Source organism: Pseudophryne corroboree, chromosome 5 (genome assembly GCF_028390025.1).
Source record: "Pseudophryne corroboree isolate aPseCor3 chromosome 5, aPseCor3.hap2, whole genome shotgun sequence".
Taxonomy (NCBI): domain Eukaryota; kingdom Metazoa; phylum Chordata; class Amphibia; order Anura; family Myobatrachidae; genus Pseudophryne; species Pseudophryne corroboree.
Genome location: NC_086448.1, coordinates 541,158,644 through 541,182,262, shown reverse-complemented (window position 1 = coordinate 541,182,262; position 23,619 = coordinate 541,158,644). Strand labels below are relative to the sequence as shown.

General features: G+C 46.6%; 1 protein-coding gene across 3 annotated transcripts in view; it reads right to left on the bottom strand.

Moving 5' to 3' along the window:
* JARID2 (jumonji and AT-rich interaction domain containing 2) overlaps window positions 1-23,619 on the bottom strand; it is a 365,382-nt gene that overhangs the window by 86,631 nt on the left and 255,132 nt on the right. For all 3 annotated transcript variants that reach the window (XM_063923201.1, XM_063923202.1, XM_063923200.1), the window contains exon 6: window positions 14,333-14,556. In XM_063923201.1, the coding sequence (XP_063779271.1) occupies window positions 14,333-14,556 (224 nt within the window). The remainder of the gene's footprint in view (window positions 1-14,332; window positions 14,557-23,619) is intronic.

The window sequence follows — 23,619 nt, the reverse complement described above, 5'->3', positions numbered from 1 at the left end:
ATGCAATAGTCTGCTTTGAAGCAGGACACCCAATCTTATTGGGATCATAAAGAACAAACAGTGAGTCCGTCTTTCTGTGACGAGCTGTTCTTTACACATACACCTTCAAAGCCCTCACAACATCCAAAGACTTTGAAGTAGCAGAGGTGTCGGTGACAACCAGGACCACAATAGGTTGGTTGATGTGAAACGCAGACACCACCTTAGGAAGAAATTCCTGACGAGTTGAGTTCAGCTCTGTCCTCATGGAAAATTAAATAGGGACTTTTGTGAGACAAAGCCCCCAGCTCTGACACATGTCTTGCTGAAGCAGAGGCCAACAGTGTGACGGTCTTCCACGTAAGAAATTTTACGTCCGACTCCAGTAACTGCTCAAACCAGTCCGATTGGAGGAAATGCAGCACCACATCGAGATCCCAAAGTGCTGTGGGAGGCTGGATGTGCAGAACACCTTTCAAGAACGTCTCAACCTCAGGGAAAGAAGCCAATTGTTTCTGAAAGAAAATGGACAAGGCCGAAATCCGGAGTTTTATGGAGCCCAGACGTAGGCTCACATCCACTCCTGCTTGTAGAAAAAGAAACGTCGTAGATGGAATTCCATCGCAGAAAATTTTCTGCTCTCACATCAAGAGACGTATCTCTTCCAAATACGATGGTAATGCTTAGACGTTACCCCCTTCCTGGCTTGGATCATAGTCGGGATAACCTTGTTAGGGATCCCTCTCCTGGCTATAATCAGCCGTTCAACTTCCATGCCGTCAAATGTTGGCCAGTCCGGAGTAATTAGAATTGCTTGAACCTTTTCCCTTTTTATGCTCTTTAGAATTCTTGGGATCAGAGGAAATGGAGGAAACACTACACCATCTGGTAGACCCATGGAGTCGTCAGTGCATCTACCGCCACCGCCTGTGGGTCTCTTGAGCTTCTTGTTGAGATGAGAGGCCATCATGTAGATCTCTGGATATCCCCATCGACTTGTCAAGCACCTGAACACTTCCGGGTGAAGGCCCCACTCCCCCGGGTGCACCCGTGTCTGCTGAGGAAGTCTGCTTCCCAGTTGTCTACTCCCAGAATGAAGATAACTGACCACAGCGTTTCTCTCTGCCCAGAGGAGAATTCTTGACACCTCTGACATTGCTGCTCTGCTTTTCGTTCTGCCCTGTCGGTTTATGTACGTCACTGCCATTACATTGTCCGACTGGACCTGAACAGCCCGATCTTGAAGAAGATGTAAGGCCTGCAGAAGGTCGTTGTATATGGACCGGATTTCCAGAATGTTGATTGGAAGGACGACTTCCTGACTTGACCATCTTCCTTGAAACTGCACCCCCCGAGTGACTGCTCCCCAACCTCAGAGGCTTGAATCTGTGGTTAGCAGACTCCAGTTCTGAATTTCGAACCTCCGACCCTTGACGAGGTGAGAAATCTGTAGCCAGAACAGAAGGGAGATCCTGGCTTTTGGCAACAGACGGATCCTCTGGTGCATGTGAAGATGCGATCCGGACCATTTGTCCAACAGATCAAGCTGGAAGGGTCTTGCATGAAACCTTCCATATTGAAGAGCCTCGTAAGAGGCCACCATATTCCCCAGAAGGAGAATGCATAGATGCACCGATATCCGGGGTTGGCTTCAGGACATCCCGGACCATCGACTGGATTACTAATGCCTTTTCCAACGGAAGGAACACTTTCTGCGACTCCGTGTTGGCTCTAGGTGAGATTTCGTAAGATTCAGAATCCACCCATGATCCTAGAAAAGTTTGGTTGAGAGAGCAATGCTGTCCAGCAACCTTTCCCTAGACCGTGCTTTTATCAGGAGATCGTCCAGGTACGGAATTATATTCACTCCCTGTTTGCGGAGTAGAATCATCTCTGCCATCCCTTGGTGAACATCCTCGGTGCCGTGGAGAGGCCAAATGGCAGGGCCTGGAACTGGTAGTGACAGTCCTGCAGTGCAAACCGTAGATAAGCCTGATTTGGAGGCCAGATCGGAATGTGAAGGTACGCATCCTTGATATCCAGAAACGCTAGGAATTCCCCCTACTCCAGAGCTGAGATCACCGTTCTCAGAGACTCCATCTTGAATTTGAACACTCGCAAGTACGGGTTCAATGACTTGAGGTTCAAAATTGATCTTGCCAAACAGTCAGGTGGGTATGCTGTAAAGTTTTACTTGCCTCTTGTGAAACTGGCAAGCCTGATTTGAAGAATCTGTGAGGTGGGAGCTCTTGGAACTCCAGTCTGTAGCCCTGGGAAACAAGATTTATGACCCAGGGATCCTGGCACGAATCTGACCAGATTTGACTGAAGAATTGTAGGCGAGCTCCCACCTGACAGCCTTCCAGGCATTGCGGTCCACCGTCATGCTGAAGTCTTTGAGGAAGCAGAGCCTGAGCTCTGTTCCTGAGCACCGGCTGTTGCTGGTTTGTGTGGTTTGCCTCTTGCGCCGCTGGAGAACATAGAAGCACCTCTGGATTTGCCCTTGAACTTGGCTGTCCAAAAGGACTAACGCAGAAGCTGAATAAGTTTTCTTAGTTGGTGGGGCTGTGGAAGGAAGATACATAGACTTACCCGCAAGTAGCTGTGGAGATCCATTTGTCTAATTCATCTCCAAAAAAGGCCTCTCCTGTGAATGGTAGGCCTTCCACGCCTTTCCTGGAATCCGCGTCAGCAGTCCACTGGCATAGCCACTAGCCTCTGCTTGCCGACACAGCCATAGCGGTGGTGCGTGCGTTAAGCACGCCTATTTTCTTTATGGCTTCCACCATAAAATTTGCAGAGTCCTGTATATGCTGTAGGAGTAAGACAACATCCCCCCTAGATAAGGAATCTAACCCCTCAATTAGGTTACCTGACCATTTTGTAATGGCTTTAGTGATCCACGCAGATGCAACAGTGGGACTTTGGGCCACCCCAGCAGCTGTGTACAATGATTTGAGTGTAGTCTCAATTTTATGATCAGCCGTGTCTTTCAGGGAGGCTGCACCAGAAACAGGAAATACATTTTTACGTGACAGCCTAGAGACTGATGCGTCCACTATCGGTGGATTTTCCCATTTTTTCCTATCCTCCTGAGGAAAAGGAAAAGATGAGAGCAACCTTTTAGGGATCTGAAACTTCTTATCAGGATTAACCCATGGTTCTTCAAAGAGGGTATTCAATTCCTGTATAGCAGGAAAAGTGACTGAGGACTTCTTTTTTACATTAAAATAAGATTCCTCACACACCTTATCAGGAATATGCAGAATATCTCTGATAGCCTCTATAAGAGCCTCTATTCCCTGTGACAGAGCTGCATGTCCCCTGAGTCCATCTCCCCCTCCTCCATGTCTGACCTGTCAGAGTCAGACTGCAGGATATGGGCCAGAGATCGCTTTTGTGGACAAATGGGAGGGGATTGAGACGCTGTCTTGGGGACTGAGTCTCTGTTCATAAACTCATCCACAGTCTGTTTTAAGTATTGCGTCTCTTTCTCATTACGGGACAATTTTGTAGAAAGAGTTGAGATCATTCTCTTAAGAGAATTAACCAACTCCGGTTCAGCCCCGCTAGTCTGTGAACCCTGAGTACCCAGCAGTGAGTCCCCTGGTGAAGAGGAACACTCTGCGCTACAAGACACACACTCTTTGCCTGACATAATGTAATGTGACAGCACACACGCACACACACACACACACACGAAAGGTTAAGCACAATTAACCCACAAAGAGCCCTTCAGGGAGACACAGTTGTTTGGAGCCAGCCCCCACCGCGCCCTTATCGCTAATACCAAGCTTAGCCGGGTCACAGACTAAGTACCCTGATAGAGGACTTAGTACACTAGTAATCGCTCCCCCCCTGCTATGACCCCCTGGTATCGCTGAGGTAATTTGGAGTCACACTGGAGGAGCTGCGCGTCCCTGTCAGTCAGCGTCTGTGTCCACTGCAGAGGGAAAATGGTGCTGGTGAGCTGCTGGATCCTCATATAGTGAAGCCCCGCCCCTTCAATGGCAGGCGGTCTTCCAGCTTATTTTATGCTGGCTGAGGAATCTGGTGCTTAAAATGGAGAAAATCGTTTTAAGGTTGTTGTGCCAGTATGGGTACTGTGTACAGTATACGGGGACGCAGTTGTGTACTGTGTCCGGAGACGCATTCCGCCCCGTTTAAAAGCCGCGCGTCTCCATACCCTCATGCCGCCATAATGGCTGGCGACCCGCTAACCGGGACGCCAGCTTAGTACTCATCACTCTTCTTTCTTCTATGAAGCAGGCAGGCTGGTGATGGGACTTGCGAATAGTTCCCTCAGGAGCTCAGTGTCCTGTCAGCGGGGAACGGGACCTATAACCCTTCAAGAGGTTTGGCCGTTCTCCCTTCCTAAGTTCCACGAATCATGCAGGCTGGTGCCATCCAGTCCTGCCTGAAAATAACAAACATAAAATAAATGCAAAAAAATCTTTCCTTCAGTGTGACCAGCTGCTCCGGGCACATTTTCTAAACTGAGTCGGGTAGGAGGGGCATAGAAGGGGGAGCCAACACACACTATCAAATTCTTAAAGTGCCCATGGCTTCTAGTGGACCCGTCTATACAGGGCCGTTTCTAGACAATTTGGCTCCCAATGCGAGATTTCAAAATGCGCCCCCCCAACTGTTGCTCTAAAAAAAAAAGAAGTGTGCCCCCCCCTCCCCCATATAGCCATAAAAAGAAAAAGCAGGCGCGCGCGCTCCCGACAAGGGTGTGTGGCCTGATTAAAATGGGCATGGTCTCATTAAAGTGGGCATGGCCTCATCTGATATCACACCCACCACAGGGGGGAAAAAAATAAGAATTTACTTACCGATAATTCTATTTCTCATAGTCCGTAGTGGATGCTGGGGACTCCGAAAGGACCATGGGGAATAGCGGCTCCGCAGGAGACTGGGCACAAAAGTAAAAAGCTTTAGGACTACCTGGTGTGCACTGGCTCCTCCCCCTATGACCCTCCTCCAAGCCTCAGTTAGGATACTGTGCCCGGACGAGCGTACACAATAAGGAAGGATTTTGAATCCCGGGTAAGACTCATACCAGCCACACCAATCACACCGTACAACTTGTGATCTGAACCCAGTTAACAGCATGATAACAGAAGGAGCCTCTGAAAAGATGGCTCACAACAACAATAACCCGATTTTTGTAACAATAACTATGTACAAGTAATGCAGACAATCCGCACTTGGGATGGGCGCCCAGCATCCACTACGGACTATGAGAAATAGAATTATCGGTAAGTAAATTCTTATTTTCTCTAACGTCCTAGTGGATGCTGGGGACTCCCAAAGGACCATGGGGATTATACCAAAGCTCCCAAACGGGCGGGAGAGTGCGGATGACTCTGCAGCACCGAATGAGAGAACTCCAGGTCCTCCTCAGCCAGGGTATCAAATTTGTAGAATTTAGCAAACGTGTTTGCCCCTGACCAAGTAGCTGCTCGGCAAAGTTGTAAAGCCGAGACCCCTCGGGCAGCCGCCCAAGATGAGCCCACTTTCCGTGTGGAATGGGCTTTTACAGATTTTGGCTGTGGCAGGCCTGCCACAGAATGTGCAAGCTGAATTGTACTACAAATCCAACGAGCAATCGTCTGCTTAGAAGCAGGAGCACCCAGCTTGTTGGGTGCATACAGGATAAACAGCGAATCAGATTTTCTGACTCCAGCCGTCCTGGAAACATATATTTTCAGGGCCCTGACTACGTCCAGCAACTTGGAATCCTCCAAGTCCCTAGTAGCCGCAGGCACCCCAATAGGCTGGTTTAAGTGAAAAGCTGAAACCACCTTTGGGAGAAATTGAGGACGAGTCCTCAATTCTGCCCTGTCCGTATGAAAAATTAGGTAAGGGCTTTTATAGGATAAAGCCGCAAATTCTGAGACACGCCTGGCTGACGCCAGGGATAACAGCATTACCACTTTCCATGTGAGATATTTTAAGTCCACAGTGGTGAGTGGTTCAAACCAATGTGATTTTAGGAATCCCAAAACTACATTGAGATCCCAAGGTGCCACTGGAGGCACAAAAGGAGGCTGTATATGCAGTACTCCCTTGACAAACGTCTGAACTTCAGGAACAGAAGCCAGTTCTTTTTGGAAGAATATTGACAGGGCCGAAATTTGAACCTTAATGGACCCCAATTTGAGGCCCATAGACAGTCCTGTTTGCAGGAAATGCAGGAAACGACCCAGTTGAAATTCCTCTGTAGGGGCCTTCCTGGCCTCGCACCACGCAACATATTTACGCCAAATACGGTGATAATGTTGTACGGTTACATCCTTCCTGGCTTTGATCAGGGTAGGGATGACTTCATCCGGAATGCCTTTTTCCTTCAGGATCCGGCGTTCAACCGCCATGCCGTCAAACGCAGCCGCGGTAAGTCTTGGAACAGACATGGTCCCTGCTGGAGCAGGTCCTTTCTTAGAGGTAGAGGCCACGGGTCTTCCGTGAGCATCTCTTGAATTTCCGGGTACCAAGTCCTTCTTGGCCAATCCGGAGCCACGAGTATAGTCTTTACTCCTCTCCTTCTTATGATTCTCAGTACTTTTGGTATGAGAGGAAGAGGAGGGAACACATACACTGACTGGTACACCCACGGTGTTACCAGAGCGTCCACAGCTATTGCCTGAGGGTCCCTTGACCTGGCGCAATATCTGTCCAGTTTTTTGTTGAGGCGGGACGCCATCATGTCCACCTTTGGGTTTTCCCAACGGTTCACAATCATGTGGAAGACTTCTGGGTGAAGTCCCCACTCCCCCGGGTGAAGATCGTGTCTGCTGAGGAAGTCTGCTTCCCAGTTGTCCACTCCCGGAATAAACACTGCTGACAGTGCTATCACATGATTCTCCGCCCAGCGAAGAATCCTTGCCACTTCCATCATTGCCCTCCTGCTTCTTGTGCCGCCCTGTCTGTTTACGTGGGCGACTGCCGTGATGTTGTCCGACTGGATCAACACCGGCTGACCCTGAAGCAGAGGTCTTGCCTGACTTAGGGCATTGTAAATGGCCCTTAGTTCCAGGATATTTATGTGAAGTGACGTTTCCATGCTTGACCACAAGCCCTGGAAATTTCTTCCCTGTGTGACTGCTCCCCAGCCTCTCAGGCTGGCATCCGTGGTCACCAGGACCCAATCCTGAATGCCGAATCTGCGGCCCTCTAGGAGATGAGCACTCTGTAACCACCACAGGAGAGACACCATTGTCCTTGGAGACAGGGTTATCCGCTGATGCATTTGAAGATGCGATCCGGACCATTTGTCCAGCAGATCCCACTGAAAAGTTCTTGCGTGGAATCTGCCGAATGGAATCGCTTCGTAAGAAGCCACCATCTTTCCCAGGACCCTTGTGCATTGATGTACTGACACTTGGCCTGGTCTTAGGAGGTTCCTGACTAGGTCGGATAACTCCTTGGCCTTCTCCTCCGGGAGAAACACCTTTTTCTGTACTGTGTCCAGAATCATCCCTAGGAACAGCAGACGTGTCGTCGGAATCAGCTGCGATTTTGGAATATTTAGAATCCATCCGTGCTGTCGTAGTACTACTTGAGATAGTGCTACTCCGACCTCTAACTGTTCTCTGGACCTTGCCCTTATCAGGAGATCGTCCAAGTAAGGGATAATTAAGACGCCTTTTCTTCGAAGAAGAATCATCATTTCGGCCATTACCTTGGTAAAGACCCGGGGTGCCGTGGACAATCCAAACGGCAGCATCTGAAAATGATAGTGACAGTTCTGTACCACAAACCTGAGGTACCCTTGGTGAGAAGGGCAAATTGGGACATGGAGGTAAGCATCCTTGATGTCCAGAGACACCATATAGTCCCCTTCTTCCAGGTTCGCTATCACTGCTCTGAGTGACTCCATCTTGAACTTGAACCTTTTTATGTAAGTGTTCAAGGATTTCAGATTTAAAATGGGTCTCACCGAGCCGTCCGGCTTCGGTACCACAAACAGCGTGGAATAATACCCCTTTCCCTGTTGTAGGAGGGGTACCTTGATTATCACCTGCTGGGAATACAGCTTGTGAATGGCTTCCAATACCGCCTCCCTGTCGGGGGGAGACGTTGGTAAAGCAGACTTCAGGAACCGGCGAGGGGGAGACGTCTCGAATTCCAATTTGTACCCCTGAGATACTACCTGCAGGATCCAGGGGTCCACTTGCGAGTGAGCCCAATGCGCGCTGAAATTCTTGAGACGGGCCCCCACCGTGCCTGAGTCCGCTTGTAAGGCCCCAGCGTCATGCTGAGGACTTGGCAGAAGCGGGGGAGGGCTTCTGTTCGTGGGAAGAGGCTGTCTGCTGCAGTCTTTTTCCCCTTCCTCTGCCCCGGGGCAGATATGAGTGGCCTTTTGCCCGCTTGCCCTTATGGGGACGAAAGGACTGAGCCTGAAAAGACGGTATCTTTTTCTGCTGCGAGGTGACTTGGGGTAAAAAGGTGGATTTTCCAGCCGTTGCCGTGGCCACCAGGTCCGATAGACCGACCCCAAATAACTCCTCCCCTTTATACGGCAATACTTCCATATGCCGTTTGGAATCCGCATCCCCTGACCACTGTCGCGTCCATAATCCTCTTCTGGCAGAAATGGACATCGCACTTACTCTTGATGCCAGAGTGCAAATATCCCTCTGTGCATCTCGCATATATAGAAATGCATCCTTTAAATGCTCTATAGTCAATAATATATTGTCCCTGTCCAGGGTATCAATATTTTCAGTCAGGGAATCCGACCAAGCCACCCCAGCACTGCACATCCAGGCTGAGGCGATTGCTGGTCGCAGTATAATACCAGTATGTGTGTATATACTTTTAAGGATATTTTCCAGCTTCCTATCAGCTGGTTCCTTGAGGGCGGCCGTATCAGGGGACGGTAACGCCACTTGTTTTGATAAGCGTGTGAGCGCCTTATCTACGCTAGGGGGTGTTTCCCAACGCGCCCTAACCTCTGGCGGGAAAGGGTATAATGCCAATAACTTTTTAGAAATTAGCAGTTTTTTATCGGGGGAAACCCACGCTTCATCACACACCTCATTTAATTCATCTGATTCGGGAAAAACTACGGGTAGTTTTTTCACACCCCACATAATACCCTTTTTTGTGGTACTTGTAGTATCAGAAATGTTCAAAACCCCCTTCATTGCCGTGATCATGTAACGTGTGGCCCTACTGGAAAATACGTTTGTTTCCTCACCGTCGACACTGGAGTCAGTGTCCGTGTCTGTATCGACCTGAGGTAACGGGCGCTTTAGAGCCCCTGACGGTGTTTGAGACGCCTGTACAGGTATTAACTGATTTGCCGGCTGTCTCATGTCGTCAACAGTCTTTTGTAAAGTGCTGACACTATCACGTAATTCTTTCCATAAGACCATCCAGTCAGGTGTCGACTCCCTAGGGGGTGACATCACTAACACAGGCAATTGCTCCGCCTCCACACCATTTTCCTCCTCATACATGTCGACACAGCGTACCGACACACAGCACACACACAGGGAATGCTCTGATAGAGGACAGGACCCCACTAGCCCTTTGGGGAGAGTTTGCCAGCACACACCAGAGCGCTATATATATATATACAGGGATAACCTTATATAAGTGTCTTTCCCTAATATAGCTGCTGTATATATTTATATGCCAATTTAGTGCCCCCCCTCTCTTGTTTTACCCTGTTTCTGTAGTGCAGGACTGCAGGGGAGAGTCAGGGAGCCTTCCTCCAACGGAGCTGTGAGGAAAAAATGGCGCCAGTGTGCTGAGGAGATAGGCTCCGCCCCTTTTTCGGTGGCCTTTCTCCCGCTTTTTTATGTAAAAATAGGCAGGGGTTAAATACATCCATATAGCCCAGGAGCTGTATGTGATGTATTTTTTGCCAAAAAAGGTGTTTTTATTGCATCTCAGGGCGCCCCCCCCCCAGCGCCCTGCACCCTCAGTGACCGGAGTGTGAAGTGTGCTGAGAGCAATGGCGCACAGCTGCGGTGCTGTGCGCTACCTTAGTGAAGACAGGACGTCTTCTGCCGCCGATTTTCCGGACCTCTTCAGTCTTCTGGCTCTGTAAGGGAGACGGCGGCGCGGCTCCGGGACCCATCCATGGCTGGGCCTGTGATCGTCCCTCTGGAGCTAATGTCCAGTAGCCTAAGAAGCCCAATCCACTCTGCACGCAGGTGAGTTCGCTTCTTCTCCCCTTAGTCCCTCGATGCAGTGAGCCTGTTGCCAGCAGGTCTCACTGAAAATAAAAAAACCTATTTAAACTTTTACTCTAAGCAGCTCAGGAGAGCCACCTAGATTGCACCCTTCTCGTTCGGGCACAAAATCTTAACTGAGGCTTGGAGGAGGGTCATAGGGGGAGGAGCCAGTGCACACCAGGTAGTCCTAAAGCTTTTTACTTTTGTGCCCAGTCTCCTGCGGAGCCGCTATTCCCCATGGTCCTTTCGGAGTCCCCAGCATCCACTAGGACGTTAGAGAAATAAAAATAAAAAAGTCCCCTTTTTACACATTACAGCAGGCAAGTGTCCCCATATTACACAGCGCAGCAGGCAGGTATCCCCATTTTACACAGTGCGGCAGGCAGGTATCCCCATTTTACACAGCACGGCAGGCAGATATCCCCATTTTACACAGTACGGTAGGCAGGTATCCCCATTTTACACAGTACGCAGGCAGGTGCCCCCATTTTACAAAGTGCAGCAGGCAGGTATCCCGATTTTACACAGTGCGGCAGGCAGGTATCCCCATTTTACACAGCACGGCAGGCAGATATCCCCATTTTACACAGCACGGCAGGCAGATATCCCCATTTTACACAGCACGGCAGGCAGACATCCCCATTTTACACAGCACGGCAGGCAGATATCCCCATTTTACACAGTACGCAGGCAGATGCCCCCATTTTACACAGTACGCAGGCAGATGCCCCCATATTACACAGTACGCAGGCAGATGCCCCCATATTACACAGTACGCAGGCAGATGCCCCCATATTACACAGTACGCAGGCAGGTGCCCCCATTTTACACAGTGCGGCAGGCAGGTATCCCCATATTACACAGTACGCAGGCAGGTGCCCCCATATTACACAGTACACAGGCAGGTGCCCCCATATTACACAGTACGCAGGCAGATGCCCCCATATTACACAGTACGCAGGCAGGTGCCCCCATATTACACAGTACACAGGCAGGTGCCCCCATATTACACAGTACGCAGGCAGATGCCCCCATATTACACAGTACGCAGGCAGATGCCCCCATATTACACAGTACGCAGGCAGATGCCCCCATATTACACAGTACGCAGGCAGATGCCCCCATATTACACAGTACGCAGGCAGATGCCCCCATATTACACAGTACGCAGGCAGATGCCCCCATATTACACAGTACACAGGCAGGTGCCCCCATATTACACAGTACGCAGGCAGGTGCCCCCATTTTACACAGTGCGGCAGGCAGGTATCCCCATAGGCAGGTGTCCCCATTTTACACAGTGCGGCAGCGGCAGGCAGGCTTCAAGTTGAGGGGAAGGAAGGGGGAGAGGGGGGGGAGAGAGAGAGAGTCTAATACTTACGTCTTCCCGCTCTTCGGTCCCGCCGCCTCACGTCCCTCGCGCCGGCCGCCTCCTCCTTCCTGCTTATCTCCTTCTCGTCTCTCCCGAGCGCTCCTGCTCGGGGGGCGGGGCTTCGCGGAATGACGCGTTTACGTCGTGACGCCACGACGCAACGCGTCATTCCGCGAAGCCCCGCCCCCCCGAGCAGGAGCACTCGGGAGAGGCGAGAAGGAGTAACAAAGTGCCGCGGCGGGCGCCCCGTGCGGTTGCACGGCTCGCCCGCCGCTAGAAACGGCACTGCGTCTATACCCCATGTTACTAAATGGACCCCAGTATCCTCTAGGACAGAGGTTCTCAAACTTGGTCCTCGTGGGCCCACACAGTGCATGTTTTGCAGGTAACCCAGCAGGTGCACAGGTGTATTAATTACTCACTGACACATTTTAAAAGGTCCACAGGTGGAGCTAATTATTTCACTTGTGATTCTGTGAGGAGACCTGCAAAACATGCACTGTGTGGGCCCCCGAGGACCGAGTTTGAGAACCTCTGCTCTAGGACGTAAGAGAAATTAAATTTGAACAAAGTGCAGTGTACATCTCATTTTAGGGTCGATAGAGCACCATGGACCATGGAGACAAAACAAGACAACATGATTTTACATTCACCATGCTCAGCAGAAGAGGCTCTCAGGAACGTATTTTAAACTGTTGGCAATTATGCTATGAAAGTGGTGTGCTCTTCATAGGAAAAGGACAATCGACATGAGTAAAATCTCCATAAAAATAGCTCACACAATCTCAGCAAATTTCCTCCACCAAGTCAGGGATTTTTATTGTAAGTAAAACAAAGACAAAATAAAAGAAATCGTAGTGGAGTTCAAATTTCATCACAGTCCTAAACTGAGTGGAGGAGAACAAATATAGCAACAAAATATTAAAGTGAATGAGAAAATAAGGTTTTAAAATGGTTGTGTACAATAAAGCATTACTACATTCTACCTATTCATGGTACAGAAAACAAGGGTTAATAGAATAATATGGGACAGGTTAGGCAAGTGGGGGGGGGGGAGAAGGGAAAATACATTGGTATGTTATTTCATTAGAAAACAGACCACTGAGGTTGTAGACCTGGACATGGAGAGAGTCCACAGTATTTTTAATGTCTGCTTTCCTTGGTTTCATGAGCAGCAAAGGTTCACAAGAAAGCTCTGCAAAGCCTTCCAGCAGGGGAGAGGTTAAAGGTTTTAGAGACAGATGAAAACAGTCCTCTGCAGTATTCAATGCTGGCCTTTGCTAGGGTTTGGCTATAGAATTAATGCAAAACTAACAGAGAGAGGGTCATTTATCCAATGTACTTTCATTGAGCACTATTACAGTGAGGTCAGTAAAATGGTTTCAATTAAAATCCACTAATGCAATCAAAGCAGACACAAAGGTAATTCTTTATAGACCAATAGAATAGTGAATAATTTAAGACGCAGGATGTTGCTGAATGCCATTGTTGACCAACTTAATAGAAATCTAAGCCCTAACCTTCCCATAAATCGCAACAGTTTTTACATGAATGGGCTCAGAAGCACTTTTTGCCAGAATAAAGGTGTGTACACACGGTAAGATTTTTTCATTCGATTCTGACTATATAGTCAGAATCGGATGAAAAGATAGTGCAGATCGCAAGGTGACAGTCACCTTGCGATCCCGATCCGATGCCGATGCGCGGCCCCGCGCGGTCGGCATCGGCAGAAAAAATAGGCTGTGCAGGCAAGTCAATCCTGACTATCTCTATAGAAGAGATAGTCAGGATTGACACTTAGCCAAAATCGCACAGAACCAGGATCGCAAGCACACTCATTATGTGCTTGCGATACTGGCTAAGTGCCGACCCGACCCCCGTCGCACAGTGAGAATCGGATAAGTCCGAATCTCACCGTGTGTACACACCCTAACAGCTGACCAGAATGCCAAAGTTTAACAAGGAAAAGTTATATACATCAAGACACCCAATTTAATTCTAACAGTGCCAGAACAGTCCATCGGTGTGAATTGGTGATAATGTTATCTAAGGGGCTGACCATGATTGAATAAGACATCTAGGAGAAATAACTGCAGAACCAGCCACTGATGAGAGTTGGGGCATGATGCAATTAGATAACTGCGACAGGTGAGTGGTCCTATTACAAAAAAACCTGCTTCATCAGTAAAGCAGTGAAGAACTGTTAAGTTTTATAATAAAATTGAATACTCTTTTCATATTATCCAGTGAATATACATAATATATATATATATATATATATATATATATATATATAGCTAAATATAACTTGCTTGCAGTGGCCAATGCAGTTAGGAATTAAATAAAAAATAATTTGTTCTTATGTGAAGGATAAATAAACCCCCAAAAATGATATACTGTATGTAGCTTGAGCTTAAATACGGTGTTCAGCATTACCGTAACTTTAAAACACCACAACACCATTATTTAAAAAAAAACAAAAAAAACACATTAGTCCTTCACAAACTTAAAAGACACAAGCTACATATAAGGGCTAAAGGGTGACATAACCGGAAACAGGAAAGCAGAGCTTTTCCATTAACTACTCTGCAAGCCTTAACATGTAGTAATTTGGCTATAAATAATTCTGGTCATTGCTAGGAAAATATGCCAAAAAAATTTTTCCTACAGATTTGCTGGCTCCTAACTATCCAGGCTGCCCCCATCATTTATATTCATTCTTTACACATGAGAAATGTTGGTTCCGGTCGCACATTAGATAAATGAACAGGAAAATGATTGTTTTCTTCACCTGTTTCCTTAAGTCCTGAGCCGATCTAAGATGACTGTGGTGGTTGTTAGCGGTGAGCCCTTTGCCATATGAGCCCGTGTTAGAAGCAGGATGGTGTGTAGCAGCGGTAGACTCTCTCCGGCTCTCAGCTTTGTGAACACCATGCCTCTCTTTTCCCGGCGTGGCTTCTTTGCTTTTGTGTCTGTGGGAGGTTTCTTTGTCCTTTTTGCAAGACCCATTAAAAACTACAAAGTAACAAATAAAATAAAAAATTAGGTAAAAAATGTTTAACACTTGAAACAATAAAAATCTTGTCACATGATTAAAGCCATTAAAATTATAAGCGTCATCTGCAGTACAGACAAAGGGCGGGTTGTAATGAAGTCTGAGTTCGGCGGCCGTGAGGGATGCTGGCCAAACTCAGACTATTTTTTTAAAAGGGGAAATCATGTACAAGACATGGTTTAGCCTTGTACATGATTGCCCCTTTAAAAAAAACGCCCAAGTTTGGGCATCATTCTGCACGACCGCCGAACTCTGACTTCATTACATCCCGCCCTATATGTTATACAATATGTTATTAAAATTTAGGATTTTGCTATTTTTTTTTTCATAGAGCACAACAATAAAGCATTACTTAAATTATGTAATTACAAGAGATTATAGTTGCTGTGGAAAAATGTGTCTTGGTCAAATATTTCTTACGTTGCAAATCTGGCAGAAGATCCCTGACAGGCAGTGAATGTACTGCCTACAAAAACAAGTCCACTTATATTTTTATAGAATGGACTTACACTGCTTGTAGCAGTTCGACATCTTTGCTCCCCTTCACTATGGGACACCTGGTGAAACCAGGTCTCCACAATAGTGGATTGATCACAGAGAAAATTGGAAGGCTCTTATAGTGGCCATACACTAGGTCGATATACACGACATCGACGCATCACTAGACCCATCGAATGCACATCGTGCATGTTTTGGGTGCGATTACGATTTCAATGTGCGTCCCTGCGGGTTGCACGTCGCATCAACTGATCATATGTGCTGCACATATGCTCAGTCGATCCGGGTTGGGGTCAACTGCGGATCGTACGATAGATTGTAAGGAGCAAAAGCATCTTACGATCTATCATTAGCTGAGTGGTGGCGGGTCTACAACCATATGTGGTGAAGCAAACATCTTACATTAAAGATACAACCAGCTTTTACTTCTGTTTAGGTCACTGGTTAGGTACCGGCAGATATGCTTATCTGCGTCATAGATGTCTGCAGCCTTTATATTTCTATTCCCCATCAAGAAGGCCTACAAGCTATAAGTCTATTCTTGACTTAGGAATGGATGAAACAATTGGATTTGTCACTTCTTGGCACAAATGGAAATAACTTTGACCTGAAATTATTTTATATACGATGGGCAATTTTTTCTCCAGCAAACAAGTTGTGCCATGGGAAGTAAAGTGGCATCATCACACACCAATGGTTTTATGTTCGGCAAAGAACAGCGCATGTTTTTCAACACACCTGAGATTGCAAAATATATTGGTGTTTACGCGCTACAGTCATGATCTCTTCATACTGTGGACGATTTTTTTTACAACTCATGGATCACATTAACTCAATGGCCTCTTGTATTAAACTCATTTATCAATTCAGTTCTGTAAATTATTTGGATGTGCAGGTCTCTACTAAGGAGGGCACACTGCATACAGGGGTGTATGGAAAGGCTATGGATATAAATACTCTGTCTCTAGTTACCATCTGAAGGCCATTAAAAGAGGCCTTTCCAAAATCACAAATGCTGCAAGTAGCAAGGATAACAAGTGACCCTGGGACATTAAGAGATGAGCTGAGTAAAATTATTGACAAATTTGAATATACCTTATTCAGTCTTCAGAGACAAAATCAAGAAGAAGCCTTTAGTCATGCACAGAAATTAACTTCTCAGTTCTCGAGAGAAGAATAATTGTAATACTTTCCCTTGGAAAATAGGGCGAGTCTGGTGGTCCAAAGAGCCACTACGACCCTACGGCCCATAGTGGCCTCAGATAAAGATTTACCATGTTTTAAAAATAAAAGTTCTGTGGCTTGCTATACAAGAGGGAGGATATGAGAGAAGTGGTGGTTCACGCTGATCTTAAGCTCTACCTCAAACTTTCTGAAAAAAGCCCCCAGGCTGCTATGTTTTAAACTGTACCACTTGTGGCCATATGTTAACAGGATCTACCTTCGCGCATTTTCACACTGCCAGTAGTTATAATATTAGACATGTCCACCTGTACGTCTACATATATTGTATATTTAATTATATGTCGATGCTGACTTTATTATTTGGGCAAAAAAAACAGAACATTACGAGAATGCATGGCGTTACACCGGTTGGTTATCAAGTTAGCCACGGCAGGAAAATCTTCGGACCAACCAGTGGCTCGACACTTCTCTTAACACAGCCACTATCTGGCATCTTTCAAACATTAAATCATTGACCACATTCCCCCATCACTAAGGGGTGGGGATAGGGGTGGTTTGCTCAAGTTTGAATCAACGTGGATTCATGAGCTTAATACTATACATCCTCATGGGCTAAAAGAAAAAATTCAGTGGAGCGTGTTTAATTAATGACATCCGTCCGTATGTTGTTTATACTTACATTTAGGAACCGGAGTTGTTCTGTACCCATATTTCTAGGTTAACTGGATTTTATATTTCATTTTCTGATAATGATGTAGCCACCAGTCCCTAGGTATGGGTGGTATATCAGCCCCATTTAAAGTAACTGTGCCTCTTTCTGTGGTCTGTGGGACTCTCAGGTATATTTGTATACTTGGATACTCATGATCGTTTTGCTTTTTATTTCTAGGACAATGCACCAGGTCTCCTAATGCACGTGATTTTGCAGTGTAGATGACCTACAGTGGATTTACAATGTTTTGTTTTTTTTCCACTAAAGGCCACTAAAATCAGAACAGTAATAAATGTATGTGAAATGTTGGTGCTGCTCTCGGGTCTGCATCTGTCAGATAAAAAAAAAGTTTCTGCATTGTACCAGAAGTCAATTTTCAAATGTAAAAAAACTGCAGTGATAATATAGCCTGAATAATATGCTGAATAAAAATTTGTGAATAGAAGATCTTATATTTCACTAACCAGGTCCATCCTATGTTATCACTTCTCTTGAAGAAACCGTTATTGCGTTGGTAGTGTTTTGCTGAAATGCAGAGTGTGAATCGGTTGATTCCTGCGAGGTCACAGCAGCTCAATTTACTGCAGCCTCAGGATTTGTAACAGGCATGGTATCATATTAGGAAAATGCTCTAAAGATGTCTGTCTGCTACTGTCTGTAGCAGAGAGAGGATAACATTGTTGAAATTCTAATCCTAAGCAATGTATTTTACCTTAATGCTGGATCTCAAAAAACATTCAAGTTTGGGTTTCAGTGGCCCTTTAAACAATGTATTAAGGGCTTAAAAAAAATGATGTAACTATCTTCTCACACAAACTATCTAGCCAAGTGGGTAAATGACATGGAGAGAACTCAATTGAGGTCATAAGAAAACAAGGAATGAAGCTTTCATCACAGTTTAGACAGGCTGGAGATCAGCTGAACAGCATGGAGCCAAAAAGCAAAATCATTTCAAGACTCTAATGAGATTTTATACATACAGGCTTTGCCAAAGTAGATCTGGAGAGAAGAAAACCTGGATAATAAGATAGCAAGCGATGCATATACAGCTGAGCAAATACATCTCAATCAATGTCAGAAAAATATCATGCTTTGATATAATTATTTCTGGGACTGCAATGGAAAAAACAACATTCAGGTTAAGTCCAAACATGTAACAGCCCACTGATACCTCAGTGAGAGATCCTGACACCTCTGTGAGGGAGTGTAACTCAGCCAGCAGCCGGATGTGACGCAAGTATATGCACACGGAATAAAGGCTTGTCTACTTACAATTTCGTATCACAGATGGTATGTACCCCTTTGTGTATATGTGAAGTACTGGTTAGAGCCCTTTCCGCCATAAGCAGGCTCTCTCAGGGTAGTTTGTACATGTCCAAGTGCAAAAACCACAGAGAGATGCAGCAAAATATTTAATAAAATTACCAGGAGCGTATGCAAGCAAGCCAGAAATATGTAAGTCATCTGAAGGCAAACAACCCTCGTAATGACACTGACAGACAATTAGAATTATGTGTACTTCAATACACAGACAAGTGCAGACACATGGGCAGATTTTCAGAAAGGAATCATCACAAATTATAGGTTATTGCATGCATCTTCAGATAACACAAAATACTTAAGACAGATTTGTATACAGATTTCGTGCCAAACTTAGAAGCCAAATAAACAATTCTGGAGCCAATAGAAGAATTTATCCGTATAAAAAGCCGGACAAGATAATTAGAGCACAAAGGCGGGAGGGAGAGATAGAATGTACGTATGCTGATGTGATGTGTAATTACACTTCAGTACAGATATTCCTCAATGGTTGCTTTGTAAGTTAAAGAGATATTATTCTAAAATACTACTTATTTTCATAATAGCGTTTATGCAGACAACACGTACATTGACAGGGCAGCAGTGTCCTGAAGGAAACGCTTTGTATGCCTGCAATCAAACAGCACGCAGCTGCCTATGCTGCAATTGCTAATGACAGCGGAGGTTCCAGTGAGCCTGTAACTATTGTGTGGAGCTGCCAACAAGAGTGCAATGCTCAAGCTCACTGATCCAGTTCTACATTAGGTGGTAAGTGAACCACGACCAGTGACAAAACACCATGATCAACACTGAGCATTGACTAGGGCAAAAGTAGTCCTTGGGGAACACCTACAGTTAAGGTGCAAATACAGTTGCCGAGAAAGTAAACAATGTCGCTCATTTTCACCCTTCCTGAGCAACGTTTTTTACTTTCTCGGCAAGTGTGTATGCCGCCGATCAGCGATGTGAGGCCCCACTGGTCGTTAACAACCCTCGCTGTCGGCCTTGCATGCAGCTCAATTTGAACTGTCGCTCAAAAGCTGCCTGTGCGGCCCGGCTGCGGTGTGACGTCACTGAGCATATGATATGGTCATCATATTGCTCAGTCTGTATGCCCTGCCGCCGACCGCCCCAGGCCCGGGATAGGAAACACTAGGCGACGTCACTCATAGAGCATGTCGCCTAGTGTGTACCCACCTTACGTGGAAGTGGGAAGAGTCATGAGAGAAGAGTGGTCAGCCAGGAGAGGGCAGTATTACGCAGACTGAGGGAATGGAGGTTTTGCAGAAGGATGGGTGGTCTACACTGTCAAAAGCAGCAGAGAGGTGGATGCAAACTCAGTTGTGGGCAGACATCCCTCCTGTAACAGTTTACACAATCTTGAGATTACTTAGTAAATTAGTTAGTGAGCAAAACCGAGGAATAGACTATGTTAACTGGTTTGGCACACATATATTTTAGATATTGTATAGTTATTGGAAGTGTGAACAATTCAATACTCATCACAATGATGCACACCTAATCATTAGATACTTGCAGAAAGTAAAAAATTGTGAAATGGTGGTTTAACTAGTCATACACACATGGAAAACAAATAATGATACACAATGCTGCTGACTGGAATGTCTGCAACAGACCGTATAAACTAGGATGAGTAACTGTGACAAGTCTTCATCATTATGCACAGATTTATAAAAAAAAGAAAGAAAGAAAAAGAACCAGAAGTCACTGACTTGAACACTTTAAAAAGCCAACAGGAAGGATTTCCACGCATGGTCACTATACGGTATGTCACACACTCAAACTTGCAGTGACCTACAATATGATTAAAACACTCTTCTGCTAAGATTCCCAAAAAGGTCAACAACTTAGCATAAGGCAGGGCACATTATCTCCTTATGTATCCCAGAAAATGTGATCTATAGACAAGGGCCTTTTTTCTTCTTGTTTCTTTTACAAAAAAAAGCCATAATATACAGTGGGACGTATGGAATGTGTATGGAAGAACGCCAGTGTTCGGTGGCCGTGCAGGATGTCACCCAAACTCATACTTTTGTTTTAAAGGGGCAATCACTTACAAGGCAAAATCATGCCTTGTAACTGATTGCCCCTTTAAAACAAAAGTATGAGTTTGGCTGGCAACCCGCACCGAAACATCAACCATACGCAAAGCATCTCCTATATATTTGCCCAGATCTGTGACTTTGTGACTCATTTGCTAACGCTGGGCGCAGTCACAACGCTGGGCGGAGTCAAGTCACAGATCTTCCCAAATATATAGGAGAAAATAAGAATTTACTCACCGGTAATTCTATTTCTCGTAGTCCGTAGTGGATGCTGGGTACTCCGTAAGGACCATGGGGAATAGACGGGCTCCGCAGGAGACTGGGCACTCTAAAAGAAAGATTAGGTACTAACTGGTGTGCACTGGCTCCTCCCTCTATGCCCCTCCCCCAGACCTCAGTTAGGGAAACTGTGCCCGGAAGAGCTGACACTACAAGGAAAGGATTTGGAATCCAGGGTAAGACTCATACCAGCCACACCAATCACACCGTACAACTCGTGATAACTATACCCAGTTAACAGTATGAATAACAACGAGCCTCACTGAACAGATGGCTCATAACAATAACCCTTTAGTTAAGCAATAACTATATACAAGTATTGCAGAAAATCCGCACTTGGGACGGGCTCCCAGCATCCACTACGGACTACGAGAAATAGAATTACCGGTGAGTAAATTCTTATTTTCTCTGACGTCCTAGTGGATGCTGGGTACTCCGTAAGGACCATGGGGATTATACCAAAGCACCCAAACGGGCGGACAGTGCGGATGACTCTGCAGCACCGCATGAGCAAACTCAAGGTCCTCCTCAGCCATGGTATCAAACTTGTAGAATTTTTCAAACGTGTTTGACCCCGACCAGGTAGCAGCTCGGCAAAGTTGTAATGCCGAGACCCCTTGGGCAGCCGCCCAAGAAGAGCCCACTTCCTCGTGGAATGGGCTTTTACTGATTTAGGATGCGGCAGTCCAGCCGCAGAATGTGCAAGTTGAATCGCGCTACAGATCCAGTGAGCAATAGTCTGCTTAGAAGCAGGAGCACCCAGCTTGTTGGGTGCATGCAGGATAAACAGCGAGTCAGTATTTCTGACTCTAGCCGTCCTGGAAACATAGATTTTCAGGGCCCGGACTACATCCAGCAACTTGGAGGCCTCCAAGTCCCGAGTAGCCGTAGGCACCACATTAGGTTGGTTCAAATGAAACGCTGATACCACCTTAGGGAGAAATTGGGGACGAATCCTCAATTCTGCCCTGTCCCTATGGAAGATCAGATAAGGGCTTTTACATGACAAAGCGGCCAATTCTGACACACGCCTAGCCGAAGCCAAGGCCAAATATATATATGACCACTTTCCACGTGAGATAATTCAACTCCACGTTCTGAAGTGGCTCAAAACAATGTGATTTTAGGAAATCCAACACTACATTGAGATCCCAAGGTGCCACTGGACGCACAAAAAGGGGCAGAATATGCAGCACTCCCTTAACAATGTCTGAACTTCAGGTAGCGTCTTTCCTAGCCTTTAACAGCGTAGGAATCACTTCATCTGGAACGCCCTTTTCCGTTAGGATCCGGCGTTCAACCGCCAAGCCATCAAACGCAGCCGCGGTAAGAACAGACAGGGCCCCTGCAGTAACAGGTCCTGTCTGAGAGACAGAGGCCATGGGTCCTCCGAGATCAATGCTTGTAGTTCTGGGTACCAAGTTCTTCTTGGACAATCCGGAACTACGAGTATAGTTCTTACTCCTCTCTTACTTACTATCCTCAGTACCTTGGGTATGAGAGGAAGAGGAGGGAACACATAAACCGACTGGTACACCCACGGTGTCACTAGTGCGTCCACAGCTATCGCCTGAGGGTCTCTTGACCTGGCGCAATACTTTTTTAGCTTTTTGTTGAGGCGGGACGCCATCATGTCCACCTGTGGCCGTTCCCAACGGTTCACAATCTGCGTGAAGACTTCTGGATGAAGTCCCCACTCTCCCGGGTGGAGGTCGTGCCTGCTGAGGAAGTCTGCTTCCTAGTTTTCCACACCCGGAATGAACACTGCTGACAGTGTTAGCACGTGATACTCCACCAATCGGAGAATCCTTGTGGCTTCTGCCAACGCCATCCTGCTTCTTGTGCCGCCTTGTCGGTTTACATGGGCGACAGCCGTGATGTTGTCTGACTGAATCAGCACCGGCTGGTTTTGAAGCAGGGGTTCTGCTTGCCTTAGGGCATTGTAAATGGTCCTTAGGCCCAGAATATTTATGTGTAGGGAATTCTCCTGACTCGACCATTGTCCTCGGAAGTTTCTTCCCTGAGTGACTGCTCCCCAACCTCGGAGGCTTGCATCCGTGGTCACCAGGACCCGGTCCTGAATGCCGAATCTGCGGCCCTCGAGAAGATGAGCACTCTGCAGCCACCACAGCAGAGACACCCTGGCCCTCGGGGACGGGGTGATCAGCCGCTGCATCTGAAGATGCGATCCTCACTTGTCTAACAGGTCCAACTGAAAATTCCTTGCATGGAACCTGCCGAAGGGAATTGCTTCGTAAGAAGTTACCATCTTTTCCAGGACTCGCGTGCAATGATGCACCGACACCTGTATTGGTTTCAGGAGGTCTCTGACCAGAGATGACAACTCCTTGGCCTTCTCCTCCGGGAGAAACACCTTCTTCTGTTCTGTGTCCAGAAACATGCCCAATATCAGCAGACGCGTCGTAGGAACCAGCTGCGACTTTGGGATATTCAGAATCCAGCCGTGCTGTTGTAGCACTTCCTGAGATAGTGCTACTCCGATCAACGACTGCTCCTTGGACCTCGCCTTTATCAGGAGATCGTCCAAGTACGGGATAATTATAACTCCCTTCTTTCGAAGGAGTATCATCATTTTGGCCATTACCTTGGAACACACCCTCGGTGCCGTGGACAGACCAAACGGCAACGTCTGGAATTGGTAATGGCAGTTCTGTACCACAACCTTGAGGTACTCCTGGTGAGGTAGGTAAATGGGGACATGTAGGTAAGCATCCTTGATGTCCAGTGATACCATGTAATCCCCCTCTTCCAGGCTTGCAATAATCGCCCTGAGTGATTCCATTTTGAACTTGAACTTCCTTATATAAGCGTTCAAGGATTTCAATTTTAGAATGGGTCTCACCGAACCAAACAAACATTGTGGAATAGTAACCCCGTCCCTGTTGAAGGAGGGGAACTTTTATTATCACCTGCTGGAGGTACAGCTTGTGAATTGCCGCCAGTACTACCTCCCTGTCCTGGGG